At 38.0% G+C, this 11,777-nt stretch overlaps 2 protein-coding genes across 2 annotated transcripts; both read right to left on the reverse strand.

The window, feature by feature from the left end:
* On the reverse strand, window positions 467–7,460 carry LOC109837420 (replication protein A 32 kDa subunit B-like). Its single transcript, XM_020405657.1, has 10 exons — window positions 7,211–7,460; window positions 7,001–7,111; window positions 6,825–6,922; window positions 6,347–6,388; window positions 6,172–6,249; window positions 2,309–2,387; window positions 2,117–2,197; window positions 1,939–2,021; window positions 980–1,048; window positions 467–853 (listed from the first exon to the last, which is right to left on the reverse strand). Exons 1-10 carry the CDS (start codon window positions 7,322–7,324, stop codon window positions 769–771), a joined length of 840 nt encoding a protein of 279 aa, XP_020261246.1. The 5' UTR covers window positions 7,325–7,460; the 3' UTR covers window positions 467–768.
* Window positions 8,541–9,436, reverse strand: LOC109838668 (acyl transferase 5-like). The gene is made up of 2 exons (XM_020407091.1): window positions 8,839–9,436; window positions 8,541–8,658 (listed from the first exon to the last, which is right to left on the reverse strand). Exons 1-2 carry the CDS (start codon window positions 9,336–9,338, stop codon window positions 8,541–8,543), a joined length of 618 nt encoding a protein of 205 aa, XP_020262680.1. The 5' UTR covers window positions 9,339–9,436.

Below are 11,777 nucleotides of genomic sequence, written 5' to 3' on the forward strand. Positions count from 1 at the left end.
TGGACCAGACCGATGCTAACGCTTGTGATCAATCTTCAAAGCATAAAAGAGGAAAAGACGATTACAGAGTCCAGAAAGACATCAATATGGGATTAGATTTTTCTTATAAAAACAGTAGGAATCTAGGGACGATTTTCCTTGAATTACTTTTTTTTTAAACAATATAGATGAATCTGAAACTGAGTATCCCAATCACATTATATATCTTGCGGGAAAACGCTCTGAAATCATCTCCTATGTAGAATGCAAAATTTCAAGTGAATCCCAATGATGTTCAATCGGGTTGCCCCAGTAATTAATGTTCTCCAGTAAACCTGGAAATAAATCTCATTTTGCACATCTCATCATTTCAATCCTGAGCTGAGTTAGCTTGCTAATCTTACAAAAATAACTTGGACAATGTTTAAATTGACCCGACCCATAAAGTATATATTCACATTCGTAGACACCAAAAGTGCTCAAGGAGAATCCAGAACAACACTAGCACTAGCATTTGAACCATCAAATTTCTACAGTCCAGGACTAAACCAAGCTGATTAAATACATTGACGTCGTAAACGAACATGTTGAAATATGTCAGATAATGACAGCCTTGTTTCAGCTATTCGAGATAACTGTACACGCATCTGGAGAATAGAAAAATCTTAAAGAAAATAAAATTACGCAAAAGATAACTTATACATCAAACTAGCATGCTTTGTTAAGATAGTTCAGCCCAGTGAGATCATCACTACTTCAACCAAACTTGGGAGATGAATTTGATGAGAATCAGCCATTGCTTGCAGACTTGTAGTGATCATCATCAATTGTAGAATAAATATTACCAACATCAACATGATAATGAATGGCCTCCCTAAAAATTATAGATAACGAAACAGTGAGAAACTAATACTCTAATCATAACATCATCAGCACACAAGTATGAGCAAACACTGAGTGATTCAAGCAAACATGCACGCAAGGTAGGAGAGAAAGAGACATGATCTTATCCTTTGGTAGACAAAGTCGTTGAACAATTTCATCAACATGCAGTCCATGCTCACGAGCACTGCAGAAGAAAAATTACAAAATTAGAAGGCTTTGCTTTAAAATGTGGACCAAAACAGGGCAATACAAATCATGTAATAAACACTGGTCTAACAAATATTAATGTTAATCATTACATTAACCAGACAAAATAAATGGTATAATGAAGGTATGAGATGGATGATTTTATATGAGAATAGGATAGAACAATTAAGGACCAGTACTTTGTAGCGCAATCTGGATCTGTTGTGAGAAAGTAAAACTTTACACAGCCTGAGCAACTTGAATTAGTACCAATGGTACATGACGCCATTGACTTCGGATGTATAAACCGATGAAAATTTGTGCGACACTTGATCTCATGATTTGTACATATGATTCCTTATACCCTTCAGTATACATAGCTTAAAGTTCCTGAATTTAAAAGTCAAATACTTCCAAAAGAAAGAAACATATGACAATTAGTGGGAACAAAACAATCAAAGCATCTTGTTTTTAAAGTTGGGAAAAAAAGAAGAGTGCAGCTGATGTTGTGGTACAATCATAAGGATGTGGATTTTACATTTATTGCTAAAACATGTATTTGTTTCAGTTTCACGTGCTATCATGCAAAATATGGCACCATATATTGGAACAAGGAAGCTAAGTTAACATAAAACCTTAAAACAACTGCTGAGATATTGCTAACAAACTGGCATTGCAGATCTTACCTTTCTTTCAGGTTTACAAATTCACTTCGTCTTTTTTGTTTCATATAGCAAGAGTAAAGTGAAAATTCAGAATTCATTCTTTTCTGCGACCCTTAAGTATTGTGTTCAAACATTATACTATTTATTTTTTGAGGAAGCACATCCTTATCATACATAGTATTGAATAATAGAGGAGCTTAATAATTATTAGATAAAAACTCACAGGCTTGCTTTCTCCTGAAAAATATCAGAAACCAATTGGAGGATGTTACCCCCTGAACTGGCTGCGGCCGAATATGGTGAAAACTGGAGCAAAAGAAATGAACATGTTCAGTCAATTAATTCAGTGTGCAATCTAGATAGAATAAGATAATACATATAAAATCTTTTGCAACTCTTACTTGATTAGACATAGGAGTTTGATATCCTTGCACTTCATTCTTCATCATCGTTTCAGCTCCCAAAAGAGAAGATCCCTGGACCTTTTATTGAATGAAAAAAAAAGATAATGGCACTTGTACATCAGGCTGAGGTGCATGAACATACACTAGGAATGACACAAGATAGAGGGACTAAATTTCAGATGCTAATACCTTTGGTATGGTGTTCTCGAGATGAACATAAATGCATTCAATAAAATGGAGTGTGACCACATTAAAGTCAACCACGGGTCTGAAAAGAAAAAGTTTATAGTCACAGGATACTTAAATCACATAATAAGACCCTAAGTTGGATAGGTATGGGTACGGGTGCTGGTATGTGTACGGGACACAGCAAATTGGTAAATGGTAGGGTACGTGGACACGGCTACAAACATGCATTTTATGCATATTTCTACGTATCAAGTCAATAATTTACATAAGATCAATATTATTTTTTCATTCACATAAGATCAATATATTAGAAATAGATGTGAAGTGTAGAATATACATCCAAGAAGTGTATGAGGAGTGTTTTAAATGAAAACATGTGGTATAATTGAGTATAAGCTTGAGCAAACATACGCATATATTTAAGAAGTGTCCAAGAAGTTTGGGTATGGGTAGAGACACATGTTTGGTACAGGTACGGCTTCCAATTAGAAGAACCTAGGTAACATAGGTAAGATCTAAACCTTTCATGCCCCAAAACATAGCATACAAGCAAACAGTAACTCAAGTAATAAACAAAGGAATGCATCTAAAGCTATGAATGCTGCTGCAGCAGAGGCTTAGGGATAAAATGCCATGGAAAACAAATCGATGCCAGAAAGCAATGAATCATATGATATGTAGGACATTTTCTCCAACAAAAAAAGGAGCATGCTTACCACACAAAAGAATAAAACAGATATCTATCCTACACTTACGAACGTGTACAACTGCCAATTCACTTAAGATTATGTACAAAATGGAATAACTTGTACCCTTTTGACAGATGGTGCGCGTGCGCATGTATATGTACATGTGCATCAGATATACATATTTTAAGATGAAATATGCATATATAGTCATGTTTGTGTCTGGATTTTGGAAAAACCCAGCACTCATGTATGTGTTTGTGAGTTACAAAACAATTATGTAGACTCCCCAGGCATACCCCTGAAATTACTTTGAACCTGACAGACCCAAAAGGCACAAAGTCAGATTTGAGATGAGAATATATTTACAAAATATGGAAAAGGCCCATAGAGAACAACAGTAAAAAGGAAATTTTCATTCTTGTAGATAGGTTCTCTTTTAGAACTTATCCAATTATCTGAAACTATGAGCTTGTTAACGGAATTCTTTCTCCTTGGAGTACTTGCTAATAGTCAAATATGGAACTAGAAGTGTGGTTGACAAAATACCATGTGAGGCTAAGCAATTAAGGATAGAATACCCTGCACATGTCATTTTACGATACACGTACTGCAATACCAAAATGCGACTAGCAGTTCCTCTTCTTTCAGTTTTTAAAGGCAAGAAAACTACAATGGATGATCACATTGCTGAGTTCTTCACAAGGTGACTAGAGCACTGTTCAACATGATATCATCCTTCTTCTTGAGCAAACAAGTTTGTTCTAGTTGGGTCAAGACTTTGGTCATTTTCTCTCTCTAGTTTCACAGCTTCATTATGCCTTATCACTTATCAGCCTATGCAACATAATCCAAATTTAACCATACATCTTCTTCAATGATTAAAATTCTTTGTGGATCAGGCAATCGCCAAGGAACTAGTTCAGCCTGGGAACATTATGAATAACATTCAAACTATTACAGAAGTTAGACAAGTGCATTTACAAAACAAAAGGAAGAAACAAGCGAAACTTTATCATCAAGTTGGATATGAAGAAGGCTTTGGGTTAGGTTAACTGGTCTTTTCATCGAGCTCTCTCAAGCAATGGAATTTTATGCCGTCTAGATTTTCTTCCATTGTGTGCATTGAGTCTATCTCCAAAGATGGTTTTGTTACTGATTTATATTGCTTCAAAATTGGAGTTTGCATGCAGGTGGTGCTCATAAAAAAGAAGGAACCATCTTGTGCTTTAAGTCAACATGTTCGAATTCACAATCTCCTCTTCTACTGCTCAAGTTGAAAATGGTAAATGATTTCATATCGTTCTTGATAGCGACTTTCTAATTTTCTCACAGTTTATTAGAAAGATGTCCATTATCTATTTAAAATCTATTATGAGATATATAGGGGTGGATTTATAGTGGACAGACCCCTAAGATTTATAGTCAATATCAAGCCCATATTTCACTTTGCACCCTCTATATTTGATCTCATTGACCCCTCAGTCCCCGTTTGGAAATAAACATATAATTAACCAAACCTGACCAATTTATCAAATTCTAAAATATCATATACTAGGTATACTTGTAGACTTAGTTTTGCCCCAGTAACCAGAGTTTTTAGATCCACCCCATTGCAGATGTCCCTCAAGCTTGAGGAGCGGTAGCATCTTCCGAAGAAGTTTGTGGGACATAATAGCGGTGGTATTAGCATTGTTTCTTATAAGTTTCTAGTAACATTCCCTTCTTTGTAAACATAAACATCCTTTTTGAACACTATTACGTGTGAATAAGAGTTCACTATTTTAGAAAGCATTTCCTCCTCCTCAGCTTCAGATCTAGAGTCTAGGCGGGCAATTAAATGGTCGTAGAACTTTTTGGCAATTTTTTTTGCAAGACAATTGTTTTTATCACAATACAAGATTAGAGATTACAGAGTTTTTTTTCCCTGAGAAGATTCAAAAACCTATTCTAGAATGGATTTGAATACGAGTTGTGATCTGATCAATTTTGACTTGACCCATTCTCTTCAACTTTTTTACTATGATTAAGCTGCAGCCTGCAGCATACCCGATTTTGACACAATGTGGCTTGCTTTAGTAGCTCATGCTTGCTTAGATTGCCAATATTAGCTCAAGCATTCTGCGTACCGCTTAAGAATAGGCAGACTGAGAACCGTTAACTTAAATTGAGGTGGCCACACTTGTGGATGCCTAGACTACATTTTAAAACAAATGATTTATCCAAAAGAAAATTCTTCACTCATAAAATCACATATAAATTTAGAATCTTGTTTATGAAACCAGCCTTGTAGAGTTGATAAGGCTTGCGTGTTGTAAATGGTCGCCAATTTTGATAAATCGCCTATGTAATGTATTTGTGTCATACCTGCTCTGTTTTGACTAGATATGTCTACTCATACTGGGTATTCATACATCAAAAAGAATAGAAGTGGTCGTAGTAACTAATTTCACACAAGCCAATCTTAAGTATAACTGATTATGATGCTTGATTCTATGAAACTGCATAGGCTATTAATACAAGTAGACGTACAACTGCTTACAATTTACGAACGAGAAAATAGTTTCAATTATTACAACTAATGGATTTTATAAAATTTGACTTCGAATAAAAGAAAACAAGAACCACACTCTCTTGGTATCTATGTTACCCAGTTACTTCTATCATGAAGTTGTACCAGCATCGACATGTACCTAACAACTACTTGTATCTAAACTCCATGGACACTCCTTGGATATATGCATTTATTCAGACATGTACTCAATTTTGTGATATACGTTTTACTTTAAACTACTTGCATACACTTCTTGGATGAATATCCTACACTTCATGCCCATTTCTTGAAACTCCTTGAACATCGTTAGGGTTAGTTTTAGCCCATATTCAAGTTAAAAATTATTATTTAAAAGGGTGTGCTGAGTGTCTAGTTAAATACGATCAGTTTCCAATTTATTGTAACCGTCATAATTAAAAAAAACTTTAAAATATGATAGAAAATTTCAATATAAATAGCACATCCCTTGAAAAATAATAATAGCCTCATGTGAAGTATTAATTCAATGTATATATGTGGTTGTCCCCGTACCCTACATTTTACAAATTTGTCGTGTCCTGTACTGGTACTCGCACCTGGATCCATGAAACTTAGCTTTTTCGTAAATGAGATGTACTTCTTACCGAACTGAGAAAGCAACAACATGCTTTTTGCCTTGAAATCCTTTCAAGCTGCCATTTATGACCACATACATTCCATTCCTTCAAATTGAAAAAAAAAAATTATTAACTCTAGAGAAAATATAATATTAGTATAGAGAACACAAAGGAAAAAAATATGAAAAATCATGACACTTACTCAATGGCAGCCATTTCATCCGTTTCACAAGTCTCATTCACCCTAGAACACAAAAACATTATTTCATGAAGAAAATTAAATAATAGAAAGTTTACACTGATTTTCACTTCACCTCCCGAAAGTTTCAGCCATTTACTAATTTTGACACCCCTAAAGTTCTCTTTCACAATTTGATATCCCACAAGTTTTCAAATTAAAATTTCCACGGTTAATTTGATACCCCCAAACCCCTGGGTTTGCTCCTCGTTTTCTCAAACGCAAAAAACTAAATTTGGTAAAAGAACGGGTTTCTCATTCACTTCCGTGTGTTGATATTTTTGAAAAAGAATCAACTTTGTCAGCAATTTTTCACAATTTTAAGGTATCAAGTAGTCAAAATCGCACCTCAGAATCTCAAATTTGAAAAAGATCGGAACTTTGGGATATTCGAGTCCAAACAACCCAGAAAAATCAGAGAAGAACAAACTAAAGATCTCACCATCTGTTGACATCAATCTTTCCCGTGCCATCATCAAGGGTAAAGGAAACATCAGTCACCCTCTCTGCTTTATTCATCACAATCCCTAAAAGTTTCACCTATCAAACAAAGATAACAACCATAGTTTGTGTTAGGGTTTTCGCTGCTCGAAGATCAAGGAAAGGAGAAAATTTTACATTTGATGCATCCATCCCATCGACAGCGAAATTGGATTTATCATCGTTAGAGTGGTAGGCTTCACTGATTTGCTTCACGGTGAGAGGGAGAGCGCCCTGGCCACCGCGGCTCTAGAAGAACGGTGAGGAGAGAGAAAGAATGAGACTGAGACCAAATCATATATATATATATAGAGAGAGAGAAACCCTAAAATGATGAGGTTTGAGTACCTTTGAGAAGGAGGATTCGGGGGTTTGCGTGGCCTGAGACGGCATGAAACCGCCGCCGGAGAAGAGATTAGAGGCGCCCCCGTCAAACTGGCCGCCACCTCCGCCGCCGTACATATTTGCCCTCGGTAAAATGGAGCTAAAACCCTAACCCTATAATTGTTTTGAGCTTTTAAATATTTTCATATTTTGCTCGAATAAATCTTAGATTTGTCAGCTTCGGCTCCCTGTTTAGAACTGGGCTTAAAAAGAAAATCGTTTTCATTTTGGACTTCTATCGATATAGAAAATAGATAAACATTGTCACATGTATTTAGTATCATCCTTGTTGGCGCCTTGGATGAATCTGGAATAAAACTGTTGTTGCTTATGGCTAAATCTGGAATAAAGCATATATAAAATAGATAAATCTGAAAATAAGCTAAAGTGTTGTATTTAAAAAAAAAATCAATTTATCTGTTGTGCGTTTGTAAAACGATGTGCTTAAAGCAACATTTGGCCTACTCCGGTGCAAGGATCCCAAGACCAAACTGTTTCCAGGAACAGTAGTACAGTACTCTGGTGTGTACCGACCCAGTACTGTTAAGATCTCCTCGATCTATAAGACCTTTCGGTCAAGGCAACGATCTCCTCGATCTGATAAAACCTTTCGGTTCAGGCAATGTTCCATCGAGCACCAAACAATTTTTCTCTCTTTTGTTTTTCACAATTTTTCTCTCTTGCTTCTTTCTTACACTTCTTTCTCTCTAATTTTCTTCTTATGATTTTCTTCTTCCTCAAGAGTCATTTTATAGCAAAAAAAGTTTCAACCATTATAATTCTTTTTATTTCTTTTATTATAATGGAATAACCATTATAATACTTTTTACTTCTTTTATTGTAATGGAATAACCATTATAATACTTTTTACTTCTTTTATTATAATGTAACAATCATTATAATATTTTTATTAATTTTCTCAATAGTTTAAAAACTTAAATGCTATTAGAAAGTGGTTTTATCCAAATAAAAAAAACCCAACAATACTTTCACACAAAGACATTTTCTAAAATGTTCAAATTTAAGCTTTTTATTTCTCAATGCAACATAAATTCATAAACACAAATACAAGAGGATACATATTTGTTTAACAGTGCCAAATATCATAAAAGATAATCAAGTTATACTTGAACATACATAAAATTAAAAAGCACACAATCACTCTTGGTTCGTCACATAAAATTAAAAAGCACAGAATCACTCTTGATTCGTTACATTAATGATGCACTAAAAAGACATACATCATCGTGATTATTTGACGCGGGCATCTACAAGCCCTGGAAACTTTAGGTGCTCACAATGCCAACTTCATTTGATCAAGAAACGTTTCAGAGTGTTCTTGTAAAATGCCGTGAGTCCATAACCGAACACCTCCCTCGAACACCGGAGACTGAAGCAATTCACGAAAGACGCTAGTTGGTCACGTTTGATGTCTTCTTGTGATGCGGGACGATACTTTGTCGTGGCCCGCATCGCATGAGTCACCTCACGTCAGTGTAGCCCCGAGATGCTCCAATGCGGAGGCAGAGTAAAGTGTCAAATATAGAGTTGTTCAACCTGTAACGAGCTCCTCGTCAAAACCCTGGCTCGACCAAGTCGAGCATTTCTTAAAGGATCTCTGCTTGGCATCTCTAACTGTTTTCACTACCTCTGCAAATGCTGCTTGACCAACGAACTCACTAGTACTCTTGACTAGGGAAGCGTAGAGGAGATTTCCGTAATAACCGCTCCCACAGGGAAGAACTTGGTTCAAATTTGGCCTCATGTCTGTAGGAAACGTGAGGGTAACGTTGGCACGAGGCTCTCCATTAACTGCTCTTGTGCGTACTCGCCAAAGCAGCGCAGTTAGGATATCGAAAGTAGAGCAGTTCTCATCGGTTTCCTCGATGAAATTATTCTTCAGTTTGTTGATTTGATCAGAAGAGATATCAATTATGTGTTGTTTCAAATTATTGGTTGATGAGGTCAAGGCCGCATTATATGCTGATTTTGGGATGATGAATTTTTGGGGATTTGGGATAGATTCTCGAAGCCATATTGGTTTTACCGTGGGTTTAGGATGACCTCGAGAGATTTCGGCAACAGCGTTCATGAATTGGGCCAATCCGAAGCCGTCGAATACTGAGTGGTGGTATTCAATACTGAAGAAATTACAGAAACTCAGAAGAATCAGGCAAACTAGGCGGCGGTCGACCGGTCCGGTCGACCGCATTCGTGCACAAAGCTTACTGTGCGTCAGGAAGGTGGTCGGTCGACCGGTGCGGTCGACCGAGGGGTTCTCTGGAGTTTGGGTTTTCTACTGAGAGCTGGTCGGTCGACCGGGCCGGTCGACCGGAATTGATCGCGGTCGACCGGTCCGGTCGACCGACGCTGTTTTGGGCTGGGCTTTCAGGTTTTCGACCCGATTCGTTTTGTAAGTTCTATATATACCTAAACCTGTTTGTTTAGGGTAGAGGTTGGACGAATTTGAGCAGCCAAAGAGAGAGAATCATTGCATCCAATTGTGAGAGAGCTTTGAGAGATCTAGAGCTTTGTTTTAGGGTTTGGTCTGAGAGATTTGTAACCCTATTTGTATTCCCTTGATTTCTAGTAGTAAAATCTCCCCCCCCCCTCCTTGCCCCGTAGACGTAGGCAACTTGCCGAACCACGTAAATTCTTTGTTCTTGTTGTGATTGTGGTTTGCATATTGTTTGTGGTTTAGTTCAAGTTATTGTTCGTGTTGCCCTAGAAAGCTTCCGCCGCGCACAACAATTGGTATCAGAGCTAGATCGACAACATGGGAGATGCAAGCACGTCAGGTTCGTCTCTAACAAAGGCGATACAGAGTCTGAGCATCAATAACACGAAGATTGATGTTCCGAAGTTCGATGGCAAGATCAATTTTGGATTGTGGAGGTGTCAGGTGATGGATGCTTTGGATGCACAGAATTTGGAGGAGACTCTTGAGTTAAAAGAGAAACCCGCTGAGTTGGAGGATAAGGTTTGGAGAAAGATGAACAGTAGAGCTTGTGGTGTTATTAGGTCATGCTTGACGCCGGATCTTATTTATGATGTTATGAACGAGACGTCGGCGAAGAAGATGTGGGAAACACTCAATGAGAAATATCTTACGAAGAGCATTGAGAATCGGCTTCACTTGAAGAAGAGATTTTACCAGTTCAAGATGAAGAGAGGGGTTTCCATCAGGGAGCATGTCAACAATTTCACTAAGCTACTTTCAGATATGGCCAATGTTGATATTATAGTTGAGGATGAAGACAAGGCGATGCTACTTCTGTGTTCGTTGCCCGAAGATGATTATGGTACGTTCGTTCTCACTATGATCAATGGAAGAACTACAGTTAGCTACAAGGAGGTGACCTCAGCTTTGGTGAACTATGAGTTGAGGAAGAGTGATGGTGAACCCTCCGAGAAGGCATCGGGAGATGCGTTAGCAGTTCGAGGCCGAGATCCAAACCGTCGTCAGTTTAACCGCTCAAAGTCAAAGAATAGGAGTGCCTATAAGAGTGTTGGTAGAAATCAATGTCGGTATTGTAAAGAAGAAGGACATTGGAAGATTGACTGCCCAAAGTGGAAAGAAAAAGCCGGAAAGAATAAGGGGAAAGCTGCACAAGCTTCAGAAGTGAATGTTGCAAAAGCTATTGGTGAGCATTCAGATTCAGATTCTTCAGGCTATTCATGCCCTGCTTTACCGTCGGTTTGCTATGCGGATTCCACGGAGTGGATGATGGATTCGGGAGCTACATATCACATCTGCCCTAAGAGGGAGTGGTTTTCTAGCTTTGAGGAGCTGGAAAGAGGGGATGTCGTGCTTATGGGTAATGATCACGTATGCCCTATTGGTGGTATTGGTTCAGTCCGGATCAGGATGCATGATGGTGTAGTGAGGGAATTGAAGGAAGTGAGGTTCGTGCCGCAGTTGACGAAGAACATCATTTCTCTTGGGACTTTGGAGGCAGCAGGATATCGAGTGATCTTAGAGGATGCTACAGTGAAGGTCACGAAGGGTTCTATGGTGGTGATGCGAGGTGTCAGGGAAAACTACCTATACTACTTGAAGGGCAAGACAGTTACAGGGGGTCTGGCAGCTTCTATCACTACAGAGGAGGACACTACCACCTTATGGCACATGAGACTTGGACACACAGGAGATAAGTCCCTACAGTCATTGGCTAAACAGGGGCTATTGAAAGGTGCTAAGACCTGCAAGATGGAATTGTGTGAGCATTGTGTACTTGGGAAGAAGACTAGAGTGAAGTTCGGCACCGCTGTTCATAACACCCAAGGTACATTGGATTATATTCACACGGACGTTTGGGGTCCTTCCAAGAACACATCTCTTGGTGGGGCCAACTATTTTGTCACTTTCATTGATGATTATTCCAGGAGGAATTGGGTATACCCGATGAAGCATAAACATCAGGTCCTGGATATTTTTGTGGAGTGGAAAAAGAAAGTGGAGCTGCAGACAGGTAGAAAGGTGAAGACTCTACGTTCAGATAACGGTGGAGAGTACAAGAGTGATCCGTTT

The sequence above is a fragment of the Asparagus officinalis genome, chromosome 4 (genome assembly GCF_001876935.1).
Source record: "Asparagus officinalis chromosome 4, Aspof.V1, whole genome shotgun sequence".
NCBI classification, from domain to species: Eukaryota; Viridiplantae; Streptophyta; class Magnoliopsida; order Asparagales; family Asparagaceae; genus Asparagus; species Asparagus officinalis.

Excerpts from the sequence above, each read along its gene's own strand:
- LOC109837420 (XM_020405657.1), bottom strand. The coding sequence starts at position 7,324 with ATGTACGGCGGCGGAGGTGGCGGCCAGTTTGACGGGGGCGCCTCTAAT. Across the intron at positions 7,112-7,210 it reads CCGAATCCTCCTTCTCAAAG|AGCCGCGGTGGCCAGGGCGC; the intron begins GTACTCAAACCT and ends CCGTTCTTCTAG. Across the intron at positions 1,049-1,938 it reads TTTCAGGAGAAAGCAAGCCT|TGCTCGTGAGCATGGACTGC; the intron begins GTGAGTTTTTAT and ends TTTCTTCTGCAG.
- LOC109838668 (XM_020407091.1), bottom strand. The coding sequence starts at position 9,338 with ATGAACGCTGTTGCCGAAATCTCTCGAGGTCATCCTAAACCCACGGTA. Across the intron at positions 8,659-8,838 it reads TTTAAGAAATGCTCGACTTG|CGTCTTTCGTGAATTGCTTC; the intron begins GTCGAGCCAGGG and ends GTGACCAACTAG.